Below are 16,546 nucleotides of genomic sequence, written 5' to 3'. Positions count from 1 at the left end.
GATTCCTCAGGACCTGAACATCAAAGTTATTGAGCAAATTCTAAATTCAGTCCTATGAAGTGTTGTTGATCAGAATGTTTAAGTCATGTAAGACCTGATAGAAAATGTCATAATTATATTGTAAAATACTAAATGAAAAGTGGATTTCTGTTTTGGAATTGGTCAAAGTTCTGTTTGAATTACTTTTTATTTTTAATTGTATTTGTTTTTATCATGAATATGGTGAAGATTTTCAGCATTCAATCTTTTCTGACAAAAATCCAGTCGTACGTCTTTGGTGCAGGCAGAACATCCACCATGAGCTTTTGAGCTGCAAACCTTTTAATAGCAAAAAAAGTCTGCCATACAAAAGTTTATGTACAAGGTCACTGAACTGTAAAGCAGTTTATGGAAACAATCTGAACTGATTCTTTTTTTTATTTTTTTTTTAAATACATTTCTTCCCAGCAACCACATGTCAGTGGAGGGGCCGCGTCATCATGGTGGAGCTGGACCACTGATCACCGACAGAGCCTAAAAATAAAATAAAACTCTCAAACGCTGACAACTTACGTTGCTAAGGAATAAAATATGTATTGATTTTCATTGGAACAGACATAAATAATACAAAAAAAAAAAAAAATAACAGATCATCAGTGCAAGAAAGCGTTAACAGGGAGACGCCAGCATAATTCACAGACTGGGATTAAAGACGCTCATTAACAACCTGGCGAGGACGCACAACATCAGAGAACAGGTAAAGAACGACGACACATTAGAAATTAGGAAAACACATTGGATAGAGATGGAGGAAACGAAAAAAAGAAAGATAAAGACACAATTGCACCATTTCCCTGCCATTTTGTGTGTAATCCAACCCCCCTGTCGTCCTCAGAAGAGGGAAAAGCTCAGCCTGTCCGAGTGGATGAGATGAAACGAGTCTTGCACTGGAAGTCTGACTGAGTGACTGGTTCCAGCTGCCGCCTCACTTTGTAAAAACAAACCCCGCTGTGTTTAAAGCTCATTGGTGGGATTATTTTAACTGCATGCTGTTGTGCAGTGCCACACATACACACGTCCAAATAACGTCTCCGGCACAAGCTCACCGGCAGGCACCCTGAAAAGTAAAAAAAAAACCAACCCACTGTGGAAATGCTGGAACCGCCAGCTACAAAAACAACAGCTCAACAGGAGAGCACAGCAGAGGAGGAGTGCTCGCCGACATCCAAGATTAGAAGAACCTTCCAGTTAGGAATAGTAAAATAAAGGTGAGTGGTGTTAATGGTCCCCTACAACGTCAAAACAATCAACAACACATGAATAAACATGATGCTTTAATGGGCCCAATCCATGTACGATTTAAGGAAATCTGTGTTCAAACAATATTGCTGAAATCAACATGACTATCATCTTGCTGCCCCTTGGTTGAAACTTTGGATTGTTTTCATTGAAAGGATTAGTATGGAAATGCTTACAGTAAGTGCAAAACAGCCAGTAAGAACTGTGATCCTGCAGGCAGGGAGCCAACGGTCCCCGTTTTTCAGTCTCACTTTCAAATCTCCCGCTCTCCCTCGGTTGCTTTCACCTCAGTGCCTCTGTCTCACTTATCAGAGTTCTTTCGCGGCCGGCGGAAGCTGGACATGTTCTCGTTCAGTGCATAGATGCGCCTAGAGAACTCTTCTAAACCCGCCACGTCCAGCTCGCCCAACACGTGGTCGTCACACTCCACAGCCACTGCGTGCTCCACAGGGATGCAGCGGTAGTCTTCAGGCCGGCCTCCATCCGCTAAGCCTAACCCCAGGCCCAGGCCCAAGCCCAGGCCCAAGCTGGTGGCCTCTGTGCCCATGATCTCCTCGGCCCGTTCCACAGAACAACACAGTTCTGAGACCACACTGACGGGTGCCTGTCCCGGTACTACGGAGCCATTTGTCACACTCATGTTCTGGACTGTGCTGACTTTTTGTGTTGTGGAGGAGGTGGATGCAGAGGTGGGGCTGTGTTGCTGCTCTTCAGATACGTGCTCCTTGTCCGCTTCAGTCTCCTTCTTGGGTTTGACCCCGCCCCCTTCTTCCTGGTCCCTCTTCCTGGCCTCTGAAGCATCAGCCTGCTTCAGTGTGACCACAGTGGTTTCCAGAGGAGAGGGCAGGTCTTTGGAGCCCGTCGGAGGCGGGGGCTGCACCTCACTGGCTGTGTTGTAGCTGGAGGAAGGGGCCGGCTTGAGCTTTGGCTGGGCCTCGGCCTCCGAGCTCGCCCTTTTTCTCAGCCCTCGGTCGGGGGGGCTGGTGTGGCCAGAGTAGCTGATTTCCGAGACGGCGGACACACCCAGCTGGGACTTGGTGGGCACTGGGATTGAGGTGGAGATGTGATGTCTGTCGCTGTGTGAAGGAGAAAAGAGGGAAAGGCCGTGATCAAACTGCTTCTGTGTACACAAAAACCAAATTCAAGACGAGATTTAAAGCGGATTTGTTGCTGAAGCAACCAGCCAACAAGGGAGAGGGGGATTTCCTGAGGAGGCCACTGCTTAACACCCTTCAACCTTCATCACCCGCTTCTGGCTTCTAATCCAGGGGCAACTCAAGATCTTTGTAAATCACTCCACCTTACAGCATTCACAAAGTATTTGTACAGCCTGCAGGACAACACTCCACATTCTGCAGATTGAAAGAGCGCAGCAGGCGTTCACACAAGTATGTCAGATATTTTCTTCCCAAACAGATAAGTCTTCAGCTCTGGGACACCCCACCCAGCCTCTAAACTCAAGTCATAAATCTGCTTAAATGGGGATCTTGCTGCCTCTTCCAAGATCCAAAGCCATGTGTAATTCACCGGGTACTTAAACGCCGAGTTCAGTGACCCCTCTGCTATCGCAGGAGCTCTGCTCTCCACAAAGATTTTCATGTGCTGGTTGGAGGCTCAGGGTCAAGCCTCTGCTTGTTCAGCTCAACATGCAGCCATGAACTGAAATTTTCTGTTATTTGAAACTCACTAACATGCTATTCAGAAGCAACACAGAAAGCAAGACTTCTAGTTTAGATTTACATACAGTCTGACAGTTACAGACAAGCCTGCAGGGACAGCAGTTCTAAACCTGTTTATATTATAACTTCAATATGAAACAATATCGAGTAAGTAAAAAAATAAAGTAAAACAATAGTCTAGCGATGTATAATATAATTATAATTAATTAATATTATTGTTATATGTCTTAGTCTTCATTTCCAGTTCAAAGACAAACAGCATAAACTTATTCTCTCTGATCGTTGTTCCCATTAGTCTTTTAATTATGATGATGCTGTTTTTAAGCCAAAATCCAAAAACCTGTGTTGTTTTCTAGGACATAGTTTCTGCAGAGCGGCAGGAGTTCATTAGAAATTCACTCTGAGTTGTGGGCGGAGTCACTGGCACAGAGTAGCCCTGCCCCCTTTTCCAGAGAGCTCTCTGTTGTTAACCGTTTGCTCTCCCGCTGGCTTACAGCCCCACCTTCCATTACCCATGAAAGAAATATGGGGAGCTATATCAGGGCTATCCAGCCGTACAGTTTGGATCCAGATTCCAGCTCAGACAAGAAAAACAGAGATTTACGTGGATCCATTTGTCTGCAGGTGGATGCATCAGAATGGAGCAGAGACACTGTCACAAACTCTTTTTTCCAACGACATTTTTTTCTTCTGCTCCTGATTCCCCATGATCTGAATACATGTTATTTCAAGCAGAATTTTCTTTTATACTATATGTCCTCCATCATCAGGAAAATGCCACAACAACATGTTAAAAACACAAAAACAACATTTTCAGTGGAGGGGTCGTTCAGAACTATGGGGATTTGCTGTGGACCGCTGTGGACCCTTCCTCATCCTAGTTTTTTATCCTCATTTGATTCTGCAACTTTGTTTTTTCCAAAGCTAAGCCTAATCTTGAAAGGTGTTTCATCCTGTTTGATGATTACAAAAATATAAAACAAAACACATGAAATATTGACTTTAAAACAAACTGGAAACTGCAATCACAAAAGAGCATTTGGACTTTCAGTCTCAGTGGAGATGATACTCCACTAATGTACTGTTCTCAGAGGGGTGACTATCCAATAAATGAGAGATAAAGAGGTTCATCTTCACTTTATAATTCATAAAGGTGCCATTCACAGACAGGTTTGGGTAACAATAAAAACAGAAGTGGTGATCTCAGGGGTCTTATTGACATTTGTGGTCATGGTCACCACTAAACATAAAAGCCATGTTAAGTAGGACTCAGAGCTGGACTCCTTTGGATTCCTGCAGAGACAGTCTGAGCAGAGTTGCTGAGGACACAGGAAAGGCTGCTTCTACAGCATGAATATACAGCACTGTGAGAATAAGTACATGCATCATCAAAAAAAAACAACAGATGAAAATGCTTTCAAACTGATGTGTACAACACGGAGTAATCCAATAACAGGAATGCAAAATAAAACAGTGTTCCCTCGTTTATCGCGGGAATTACGCTCTAAAAATAATCTAAGATACGTGATATCAGCAATGTAGGATTACAGATGTTTTAAGGCTGTAAAATCCTCACTACACACTTTCTACACTTTATTCAGTCAGACATGAACATTTTCCTCTCTTGTTTAAACTCTCAAAGTTCAAACCTTCATTGAAAAATAAGTCGAGCGCTATAGAATAAAATAGATTTAATCGTGATCTCAAATCTATTGAGATTTGGCGAACTAATGTCCCTCCATGTTGCGTGTTGTCAATGATTCTGCATCACTGATAGAACATGAATTAAAAAGCAACAATTTTGTTGGGGTTGTAGATGACATGGTGCTGGTTACTCCCAAAGGTGGGAAAGCAGTGGCTCTAAATAACATGTTTGTGAAGGAACAGAGGTGAGGAAGAAGGAATGTTAAGTAAACTGATAGCAGAAGCTCCTGCAGAGACAAAAAGCTGTTGCTAATTCCAAATATGTGGTATGAAACAGTCTAGTGATAGAATACCATCAGCCTCAGCCCTCTTCACCTAACCACAAGAGACTTTTTACATCCTCAGAGTCTCAACAAATTTATCATACTTTATCAAAATAGTAACTTTTTGGGGAATTTTTTTAATTAAAAAAATCCTGAGAGACTTTCAAATCATACAAACCAATATCTTAACTGATATTGTAGGATTTAGCTGAAGGAAAAAACTTGTCTCATTTTAACACTAAGACCAAACGCGCATAGCATGTGAACAAGTTGTGTAGTGCGCAGGATTCTATGGGGTTGGAAAAAAATTGTCCAACACGCCACCGCCTCACGTACTTCACCCTTACGTGTTGCTAAAGTTTTCACTACTACCTCAAGCGTGCCTGTAATATTTTTGCCTGTGTTGTCAAGATCTTAAAATTTCCTGTGGGACGTCTGCATGTCCCGGACAGATTTGACAATTTTTCACCCCAAAGGACAGTTGGGACTAAGACATTAAAGGAATAGATACATTTACCTATTTGAAGGTGTTCTAGATAAATTCTGGCTTTCATACCTTTTTTACATTCTAGAATAATATTAATAAAGTTTAGAATATGAGAATTTCAGACAATTTTATGTTTTTTTTTTTACTTGTTGAGTGTGATATTTGTGGTTTGTGAGAAAACAAACACTAGACTGATATATGACCTTGAAACTATTTTTGAAAACTAATAAACGACAAATTATATAACTTTAATAATGGAATGCTATCTTTATAATACTGCTAGGAAGGCATTTGATTGTTAAAATGATAAAAATTATTATAATAAAAAGCCGTATTTTTGTGTTCCTATAGCTGTGCCTCCTTTTTTTGAAAAGTAAAATGAACTCTGTTTGTGGTTTAGCTCAGCAGTGAAAACTTGAAAAATTAATTGAAACTAAAAACGGAGAACTGGAAGCAAAGAGGGAGACACAAAAAAAGGGGAAAACACTAATAATTTTTTTTTAATTTGCTAACAGTTTTAGGTTTAAATTTGTCCTTTTATTCAAGTTTAAATTTACAATTGTTTTTTTGAAATTTGTTCAGTATTATTCTTTCAAATTTAACGTTTCATTTTTAAATGTTCAATAATTCCTTCAAGTTAACGATGTGTTATTGTGACTTTAAAACTCTTTTCAAATGTTCTTTTTTCCAATTTACAATCTGGTTTTCCATTGATTTTAAGCTGATCCTTATTGGACCCCATAGTTGTTGTTAATGTTGATGTTTTTCTCTTGTGTTGTTGACTTGGCTGAAGGCTTGAAGTTTCCAGAGCAGCGTTGTGGTATCATCGTCACGCAGAAGTGTGACTGTGGCAAACCACCGAATAAGACTTTCACTTCCATTCTGAAAACATGAAGAGAACGCCACATACACATACATACACATGCATAGCTTAAGGCTAAGTGACCTTGTTTTCATCTTATATCTTTGGGGCCTTCCACTTTCTATTAAGCAGATGGTTGGTGGAGTGCTGATTTCAGAGCTCAGGCTTTTCAAGGCTTCTTTCCTTTCAAAACAAAAGATTATACAATTAATGTGTGCAATACAAGTTTTCCCCTTTGCTGACCTTTGTATATCAAGGGAGATCAAAGCCAGCTTTGTCTTTTATAGGGCACTGGAGCTGAAGTTTGATGCATACCAACTTCCAGCTTTTAGTGAAGGTTACTTACAGGCCAAGAAACAGCGGAAGAAAAGGCAGAGCTATCGCTCCAAGTCATATGAGGCATAAATTTAGTCAGAAATGATTTACAGATGACAAGAAAGGAAGATCTACCCTTAAAGACACAGCATATTTAACTTCACTTACTCTCAAAAACACGTCAAGCCTTTAAACTGAGTGCTGCACATCCAAATTATTCTCTTATCAGGTCAATCTTACTTGAAAAATCTAGTTTTCTTAACACTGATGAGAATCAGAAAAAGATCAAAATGCCCTGAACCAGCATCCTTTAAGACTTACTTTATCTAATATACTTACAGTATACTAAAAATGATATGGTTTAAACAGCAATCAAGAAGTACTCTTTTAATGTATTATTTAACATATGAACGAGTGAAAGTTCAATGTTCAGTCATTTCCAAACCACAAACTCAACTTCAAATATCGGCATTTAAAGTAATAAACAGCTAAATTGCACATGCTAAATTCCCATCAAACCTTGCTCATTTAATTGGACGTAACCCTTTAACACTGGAGCATTAGCTCTTTGCGCCATTATTGATAGCAATGTGTTGCTACAAAGCCGATTTAAAAAGCAACTTTTAGCCACGGAAGGATCAACTGATTTAAGTTGATCGCGTGAACGGATGCCGAGTTATGGCACGTCAAAGAGCCTGTGTTATTTAAGTATCGCTGGGGAAATCCTTCAAACGTTCCCAAAACATGTTCTGGTTCTGTATTTGACAAAATTAATTTGGGCATTTCTGCTTAAGGTAAGTGTGTGAAGTCATTGTCTTATTGTCTTAACTTAAATGTCAGTTCAGTGAAAGATTTAAAAAAAAATGTAGTTTTTTTCAACAATGTGCATGGACATCACAATTAGTTACATATTACAACATTTGACAAAAATATAAGAAGTTTTGATAGTTATGAAAACAAAGTAAAATGTCCAAACCAGACCAATACACTGATGGTTTTAAGTGCACGTCTCATTCTTACCATCGCACCATCAAGCCATGTTCCAGGAAGTTCTTCAAGTTGGGCAGAGTCTGCTGCAGGTCTGGAGTGGTCAGGCCGTGCTGATATCTCAGCTGCAAGACAAGGGAAGACAAACTGTAGCAAAAACCTAAAACAACACATTACATCTTTCTAGACCACACATATGCCAGGCCAACATCCCTTTGACCTGAACGCACTTAATGTTTACAGAGGAAAGAAATATCACTAACAGGAGAAGTCTATTCTCTTCAGAAAATAACCAATCTAGACCATGGACAGTGCCTCCTGATAACGAGGCACGGGTATTAATGTGCAAGTTATGCTGAAAGACAACATTAGATGTGAGTGGCAAGAAAACACATCTGTAAAAACATGTGGAAGGATTGGAGCAAGTCACATGGTAGAAAACCTCCCATGATCTCTGCTACTCCTTCCAGTAGACGTGTCATTAAATGTGGCTTTGAAACTTCCCTCCCCTCCATAACAGATCTTTATTCCATAATGAAAGAAGAAATGTTGAAGAAGACAAAAAAAATAACAAAGCCACCTCAAAGCTGCAGCTTTGTTTCCAGAGCTCCCAGCCCAACAGCTGAATTCTAACACACCAATGCCAGCTCATGTCTCAGGGAGTTTATTTAACTTTGGTGTATGAACAGCAGAGAAGCATCATGTCACACGTCCAGCCAATATCCCACAGGCCCCTCCACAGCTGTGCTGCCTGCACCGGCTGACATCTGCTTTGTTTCCACTTGGGTGCCACAGCAACACTTCAGCTCCCCCCTCACATACTCTTCCACTCAGTATTGAAGATGCAAGTGACCACAAAAGCCCATTCGCCAAAAATTCTACTAATTTTTTTATAGCAAAGTAACTACCGTATTTTCCGGACTATAAGTCGCTCCGGAGTATAAGTCGCACCAGTCCAAAAATGCATTATAAAGTGGAAAAAAACACAGATAAGTCGCATTTTGACGGGAAATTTATTTGACAAAATCTGAGACCAAGAACTAATAAGTTCCACAACCTCATATGACACAATCATGGCAGACTGTTTATCTCATAATTTCACAGTAATTCTTTCTCATGCATACTTATTTATTTATTCCTTTCATGAAGCATCATTGGCCAACTAATATTCTGTTTTCATCCTGTATTTGTAGAATTTAGTCATTTTTATTGCATTTCTGAATTTATGAAATCATTGGAAAATAGAATGTTATGTTGTTAGCCTTCAAGATCTTATTGTAAAAAAAAGTTTGCTGATTCTCTGAGTCACTTAACATACTCTTAACACTTAACATACCTCATACATCAAATTGACCCAGGAACATTCTCTGTTCCTCACAAATGAACATGACAGGAGGGTTAAAAATGTATTTATTTCAATTTATTTCTAATATAAGTCGCTGCGGAGTATAAGTCGCACCCCTTGCCAAACTATGAAAAAAAGGGCGACTTATAGTCCGGAAAATACGGGTATATGCTTAGAAATGTGAAAGTAATTGTTTTTTGGGCCACCAAGACTGAGTCCACTCAATGTAAACTTCCACTCTGATCATAATTTGTTCTATTTTCAAGGAATTCCCAGTGGTCATTTAATTATGATTGTACTGTTTTTTGTCGAAATCCCAAAAAAACTGTCATTTTCAAGGACATAGTTTCTGCAGAGCGGCAATCGCTTATTAGAAATTCGCCTCAGATTTGTGGGCGGAACTGCTGACATGGAGCAGCGCTCTCTCACGCCCCACGTCCCTCACAAACCTGAGCTAACTTTATGGGTGCAACAAAAATGGCGAGTAATATCGTAGCCATCCATTCATATAGTTTAGATCCAGATTCCAGGTCAGAGGAGGAAAACAAAGACGGACATGGATTTATTTGTCTGCAAGTGGATGATCAGAACGGAGAGGAGCAGAGAGCTTGAGGCTTGCCAAATATAGAACCTATGTAACTACTTCAAACAGCATTTTTGTCTACTCCTGATTCACAATGATTTGAGTAAAGAAATACTCAGAAACACACTCTTAAGCCTAATTATCTTCTTGTCCTCAATCATCAGAAAAATGCCACAAGAACATGTTAAAAAACCCAATTTTCAACAGAGTGTGTCTTCAAACAAATAGTATCTATGGTCATGTTTGAAACATTGAAATGCCAGGAGAACTTCAACAATTAGAGATTTATAAGAAAATCTTTTCTTTTAGAAGCAAAATAAAGAATCAGAACCAGCAGCTCTGCTCGTCTTTGGTTCAGTAAGCTATGGTGTTACGCGGGCACAAGAAAAAGATTTAACTGCTAATTTGAAAGCATCGAGTCTCACTATTTTTAGACAAGGGGTTTGCCAGGTCAGCTGAAGAGAGCATGCTTTTCATTTAGGATGTTTTAGACAAAATCACATTGTTTCTGCAGCAACATTTGCACTTAAATTCTCAAAGCATTAACTCAGTAAATAAGGAAAAACCCTAATGTTAAATAATGAGAGGCAGTGTGCGTTTTATTACAAAAAAGGCACTGATGAGCTTTGAAGATAACTCCGAGTCACCTGCCCTATTGGCACGCTTACTCCCATTAACTTAAACAATGTTAAGAAGGACAGCATAAATGGATTAAGACTAAAACGGGATGTTGACTCACTTTCTGGATCAATTACACAGAGCGAGATTCTGCCAGCATAATGACAAAACCCCATTCCTTATGACACATCATAAAGCATTCATAAGTCTGCAAATCTTGTCAGTGTCCAAACGGCTCCCATCTGTCAGGGAAGAAGCAGAGACTGTGAGATCCGGATAAGTGGGTCACCCACCCAGAAACTGATCTGGTGGCAAAAACGTTTCAAACCCAAAGAACAACAAGTGTTTCATTCAGAGTTCTGGAGAAGTTTGGTTTTCTGACCAACTGATGGCATAAGTGGATTTTGCAAAAGTGGTCAAAACAGCTTTTTTTAATGCCGCCCTTAAGAAAATAAAAACAAAGGATAAAGATGGCTTTTTCCATTGCCAGATGTTGGGAAATCTCAACAAAATCTTGGCGTTCTGGTCTAGAGAGCACTAATTATGATTTGCTGATCAGCAAAGAATAAACATGAGACGCATTAGAGAAATTAAGCAACATTTCTCAAACACTTAATGCTTTCTTTGTCGAAAAGTGAGCAAAATGCTATTTCTACTAGTATTGCTTGGACTCAGAGCAGTACGCTAAATGTTTAGAAATGTGGAAAATCTTGTAGATTTTCTAAAAATCCACCCCTATGATGGTTGTGTAAGTGGAGCTAGAGTATTGCTTAGTATCAGTGCAGGTATATCAGCTCTACATATGGATCTTGTAGAGCGGTAATTTGGAATAAATTAAACAAGCAACCCTCTGGTTGACCCAGTTCCCAGCCAGTCAGACAATCAATATTCATGAATTTGTCTGGTCCTTCCGCATGGAAACCACATTAACATTATTTGTCAGAGTGTGCTTCATATGTATATAGGTGGTATTCATTCCCCTTAACTCACAAAGCCATCTATTCTGGATCCTGGCTGTCAAATATGCACATGTCAGGCTTCTCCCATCTTCTCCACTCACTTGAGATAAACACAAACATTAGTGACCCGGCTAAGTCAATCTGGAAGAAGGGAGAATGTGGTAAAAGAGGAAGAAATGTGCAAGGCAGCTTAATGGTAAAAAGCTGGGTGTCATTTGCAGCAGTTGGCGCCAACCGAAAGCTTTGATTTAAAGATGGAAACAAACAGATGAGTGGAAAGGTTTAGATTCTGGTCTGTAAACCCAAACTGTTCCCTGTGAGTGTGTTGTAACTGGTATAAGAGCAGTGAGTTGAACTGACATTAAATAAAACACCAAGTTTTTACTCTGAATCACACAAAACGGCATGCAGAATCAATCAGTGTTTCAATGACAGCAACCAGATGACATACATTGTTCAGATTCAGCATGCATGCAAACAGGGCTCGTCATTTCCAGTTTCTCATTCCAACATCCCCATGATGAAAGCTGAACTCGTGCATGTGCATGTCTGTGGATGTGGCTGTAAGGTCTTTTTAAAAAGCCATCCAGATCGTGGTGAGAAGTTCCAACTAAGTACTGCTTAAGGACAAGAGGACCTGGCTGAAGCTGATGAGGCAGGGTATGGATGCTTCCCACGTTGTATAAATGATAACTGTTCGTGCCTTTGTGTCTGGGTGATCCTACTCCTGATTACCTTTGCAACAAAATACACTCTAAACTATTGAAACTTTGACATCTGTACTGCTATCAAGTTGGAATGAAAGCAGGATTTGGCACCAGTAAGACCCAAAAGCCAGACATGCATTGGCTGCCAATCCACTGAAGCCATGACCAACCACAAACAAGTGAAGCAGACTCCAGCCAGCAGGAAACAGGCAGTTTACAGTACACGCCACCAATCATTTGGCCAAACCTTATTGTTTGCCCCAAGCCCTGTACAGAGGCTAAACAAACATGATTTTGCTTACGCTGCATATTAAAGTTTCCCTTAATTTGTCACTACTAATCACCGTCAGATTAAGCCCAAATGTAGGCAGGCTGCTAAAAGGTTGAGGTTGATTGCTGATGATGTGATTCAGAGGAGTGTCCTAAAAAACAAAGCGCGCCTCCTCTGCTCCAACATACAGTGTAGTAAATGAGTAACACAGGACACTTTTAGAGCAAACCGTTTCACCGTTTCACTCAGGAAGGTCACATGAAACCCGGGATTCAGAATATTTTTCACCAAAACACTATAACAACTAAACATTCAGCAACATTCAGGGGGGCATGACACTACTAACACATCTATAAAACCAGTATTACAGGAAAATGATTCATACCAATCTAGCATGGCAACATTTCCACTTACGTTATTTGTATTTGTTCTATAATATGTGGTCACATATTTAAATCTCGCTCCAAAGGGTTTTTACACACGCCATTAGAGAAAAAGTGCTATAAAATGCTCCATAAGCAAAGGCCTCTGGGCTCATTAGAGCAGCTTTTAAGTATTGAGTATCCTTCTGGAGCCATTTGGCAGGAACTTCATATCGTCACTTAGTCCAAAATGAAGTTCATGGCTGTTGCAACCAAGGTCTTAGTATATATCTTTCACATTTTACCTTTTAATGAGAGTAGCAGAAAATGTAAAGACTTCTTATAACCACCATTGGTTTATTTAGATGCAAAACCATGTCATAAGTTTCTACGTTTTTTGTACAACACACTGATGCAATGATGGATCGTGGCATTTAATGTCAGTCTTTGTTTAGACTCAAAACTCCCATGCTGTTTATTATCCTCAATTCAAAAAATGTAGTTTGGCCATTTTATTGTATTTAACCAAATTAAATGGTATTTTCTAATTTATACCATGGAGCTGTGTGACAACCACTCTGCATCCCAACCGAATAATGCTTAGAGCTAAACGCAGCAGTCAATATAATAGAATGTCCGAATTCTGCAAATAACAGCCAAAGTCACTTGTTTCACTACTTTTTTGAAAATGAAACAGTGCTATAAAGAACATTATATACCGTATTTTCCGGACTATAAGTCGCACTTTTTTTCATAGTTTGGCAAGGGGTGCGACTTATACTCCGCAGCGACTTATATTAGAAATAAATTGAAATAAATACATTGTTAACCCTCCTGTTATGTTCATTTGTGAGGAACAGAGATGATGTTTCTGGGTCAATTTGATGTATGAGGTATGTTAAGTGTTAAGAGGATGTTAAGTGACTCAGAGAATCAGCAAACTTTTTTTTACACTAAGATCTTGAAGGCTAACAACATAATATTCTATTTTCCAATGATTTCATAGATTCAGAAATGCAATAAAAATGACAACTGTTTCTACAAATACAGGATGAAAACAGAGTATAAGTTGGCCAATGATGCTTCATGAAAGGAATAAATAAATAAGTTTGAGAAAAAATTACTGTGAAATTATTAGATAAACAGTCTGCTATGATTGTGTCATATAAGGTTGTGAAAGTTAAAATGCGACTTATAGTCTAGTGCGACTTATCTGTGTTTTTTCTACTTTATAATGCATTTTTGGGCTGGTGCGACTTATACTCCGGAAAATACGGTACTCAAAGGAAATGAAATGAATAAAAAGTGAATTTTACATGTGTGTATCCTAAAATTGAGCAATGCGTTGCTTAAATTAATGACATATACGAGTAAAACACGCACACACCTAACATCATCATAAGCCTCACTTGAATTGTTTCCTCTTTTCCTTCTTCCTCCCTCCCTCTCTGCACTGAGTGACATAGAAGTAAGTAAGTAAAGTAAATCTTTATGTATATAGCACTTTCTCAGAGAGCGACTCACAAAGTGCTTCACAATGTTAAAACAAACACAGTGGTGAACTAGGAACTACTCCCACTGCAAATCACAAGGCTATTTTTAAATGAAAAACATTTAAAAAAAATTAAAAGAGATGCTACAGTCATCGGCATAGTGTTAATGTTATACAATAATATCAAAATTTCTCCACACAATAGTCGGGCAAAAAGTATTTAGTCAGCCACCAATTGTGCAAGTTCTCCCACGTAAAAAGGATGAGAGGCCTGTAGTTTTCATCATAGGTATACCTAAACTATGAGAGACAAAATGAGAAAAAAAATACGGAAAATAACATTGTCTGGTTTTTAAATAATTTATTTGTAAATTATGGTGGAAAATAAGTATTTGATCACCTTCAAACAAGCCAGATTTCTGGCTCTCACAGACCTGTAACTTCTTCTGTAAGAGGATCCTCTGTCCTCCACTGGTTACCTGTATTTATGGCACCTGTTTGAACTGGTTATCTATTTAAAAGAAAACCGTCCACAACCTCGGACAGATACACTCCAAACTCCACTATGACCAAGACCAAAGAGCTGTCTAAGGACACCAGAAACCAAATTGTTGCTTGTTTATAGGCGACCAAAAACTTATTTTCCACCATAATTTACAAATAAATTCTTTAAAAACCAGACGATGTGATTTTCTGGATTTCTTTTCTCATTTTGTCTCTCATAGTTGAGGTATGGAAACTACAGGCCTCTCATCTTTTTAAGTGGGAGAACTTACACAATTGGTGGCTAAACTAAAAAACCGTAAATGGCAGCAGGTCAGGTTAAATTGAAAATTTAAATTTTTTTCCTCATTTACTCAAACAAACATTATGCATCTTTGGTTTATAGAATTATTTCTGATAGATCGATTAAAACGTATTTACATTTCATCGCCCTGCTAACCAAATAGCTGCTTGAGCTAATCAAAGTATCAAAGACAAGCACTTTTTGATGTTTTTGAAAAGAGAAAAAAACTGTATATGTTCACTAGCTGAATGTCCACTCTGAGATTTTGGTTGCAAATCTACAAAAAAAAAACTTGCAAAGTCCTTTGCTCTTCATCTCCAACAACTTTATCAGATCTCATCTAAGGAAACTCCCCTCAAAGAAGCTCTTTTCTTGCTCAGCAGTGGATTTGAAACAGTTGCTTGTGCCTGCTGTGGTGCAGCACATCAATGATTCGCCCATCTGGTCTAGCCTGGGCACATAATGAAACTCAGCCCATCCAACCTTCATTCATCCACTAAATTCAATACAATGAAATGTTGACCATGACGCTCACAAAGCAGCTGCAGATGGAAGTGGAAAGGTTTTATGTACTGAGAATATGTTAAAATAATACTCCGATATTTTTAAGTCCTCGCTGTGTTTTCAGTTCACATGTATAATTATCCTTGTGACAATGTGTTCTGGTGTTTTCAAATTGTGTATTTACAGCTTCACAAGGGCTCATATGGCACAACTGTGGTTCTAAACCTCAACAATCATGTGGTAGAGCGCGGAATATGAAATCCAACTTGACTGATTGCTGCAGCCTTTCATGTGTCTATATAAATATACAAAGACGTTTGTTTGAGTCTGGCTAAGGTCATATCATCCATTCAGAACAGAAATTCACTTCCCTTCAGCTCAAAGCAGCATTCTGACCTTGAATACAAGCCACAGTCAATACTGTCCGCTCTTGAAGCCATAAACACTACAGGCACTTGGTTGCCACAAAAAGAAATCTTTCAACCAGCTTTTGAATTGAGAGAAGAATTATTGCTGCCTCAATCTTGACCTGTAAAAAAGCCGTCATTTGTTTTCACGGATAAATTGGGGATAATATGAAATGATAGTATCATTAGGAATTTCTAATTTGTTCAATTAAATGCCACACAAATAAACCTGATCGGTCATCATGGAAGCAATCAGAAGATAAAAACCTGGCAGTGTTTTACATACTGGCAGAATAAAACCTATGGCCCACTTAAGCTGTTCGGGTTTCAAAGTAACTTAACACCTTACTAAAACATGACAGACTAGTTTTCTAATGTATTGCAGGTCGTCGTATTTGGATTTTATTTTTATTGTATTTGTATTTCAAAGATTTGAAATGTACCGCTCAATTCTTTCATTCAAACTTTAAGACAAAGGTTTGGACCTGAGGACGGCTGTGATGAAGAACATGATGACAGTGTCACAGACTTTTACAAAAAGGCTTCCAAAAAGTATATCTACAAACGTCTTTGGTTATAATCCTCGCCACTTATGAAATTAATCCTTTGTATGACACAAGAAATGGTCTGTGCGTTATATTCATAACTGTGTTCTTTTGGTGCCTGATGAAAAACACATGAAGTCTGGGCTTCGGGCTTTAGGTGTCATCCTCCTTGATTTTTGTTGAACACTGCAGACAGGGTGGTGTATCTTACAAGAACAGTAGGGACTTTCAAAGGCTCTGAAATGTACGTAAGTGTTAAAAGCTGTTCGCCAAAATGTAACAGTATACCATGTGTGCTTTATGAAAGTCACAGGTTTCTAATTCTTTTACTTTATCAAGCTGAATCATCTACGATGACCTATGGCTTACAGACAGTGGCTCTGATATAGAG

General features: G+C 39.0%; 1 protein-coding gene across 1 annotated transcript in view; it reads right to left on the bottom strand.

Annotated features, from left to right (window-relative positions):
• Positions 1-280: 280 nt before the first annotated feature.
• Positions 281-16,546, bottom strand: part of uvrag (UV radiation resistance associated) — a 111,369-nt gene continuing 95,103 nt past the window's right edge. Inside the window, exons 14-15 of the mRNA XM_011483812.3 lie at positions 7,609-7,700; positions 281-2,354 (exon numbers count right to left, since the gene is read on the bottom strand). Of these exons, the coding sequence (XP_011482114.1) occupies positions 1,580-2,354; positions 7,609-7,700 (867 nt within the window). The 3' untranslated portion in view covers positions 281-1,579. The remainder of the gene's footprint in view (positions 2,355-7,608; positions 7,701-16,546) is intronic.

The sequence above is a fragment of the Oryzias latipes genome, chromosome 14, assembly GCF_002234675.1.
Source record: "Oryzias latipes chromosome 14, ASM223467v1".
Lineage (NCBI taxonomy): Eukaryota > Metazoa > Chordata > Actinopteri > Beloniformes > Adrianichthyidae > Oryzias > Oryzias latipes.
This window is presented reverse-complemented; position numbering and strand designations above follow the sequence as displayed.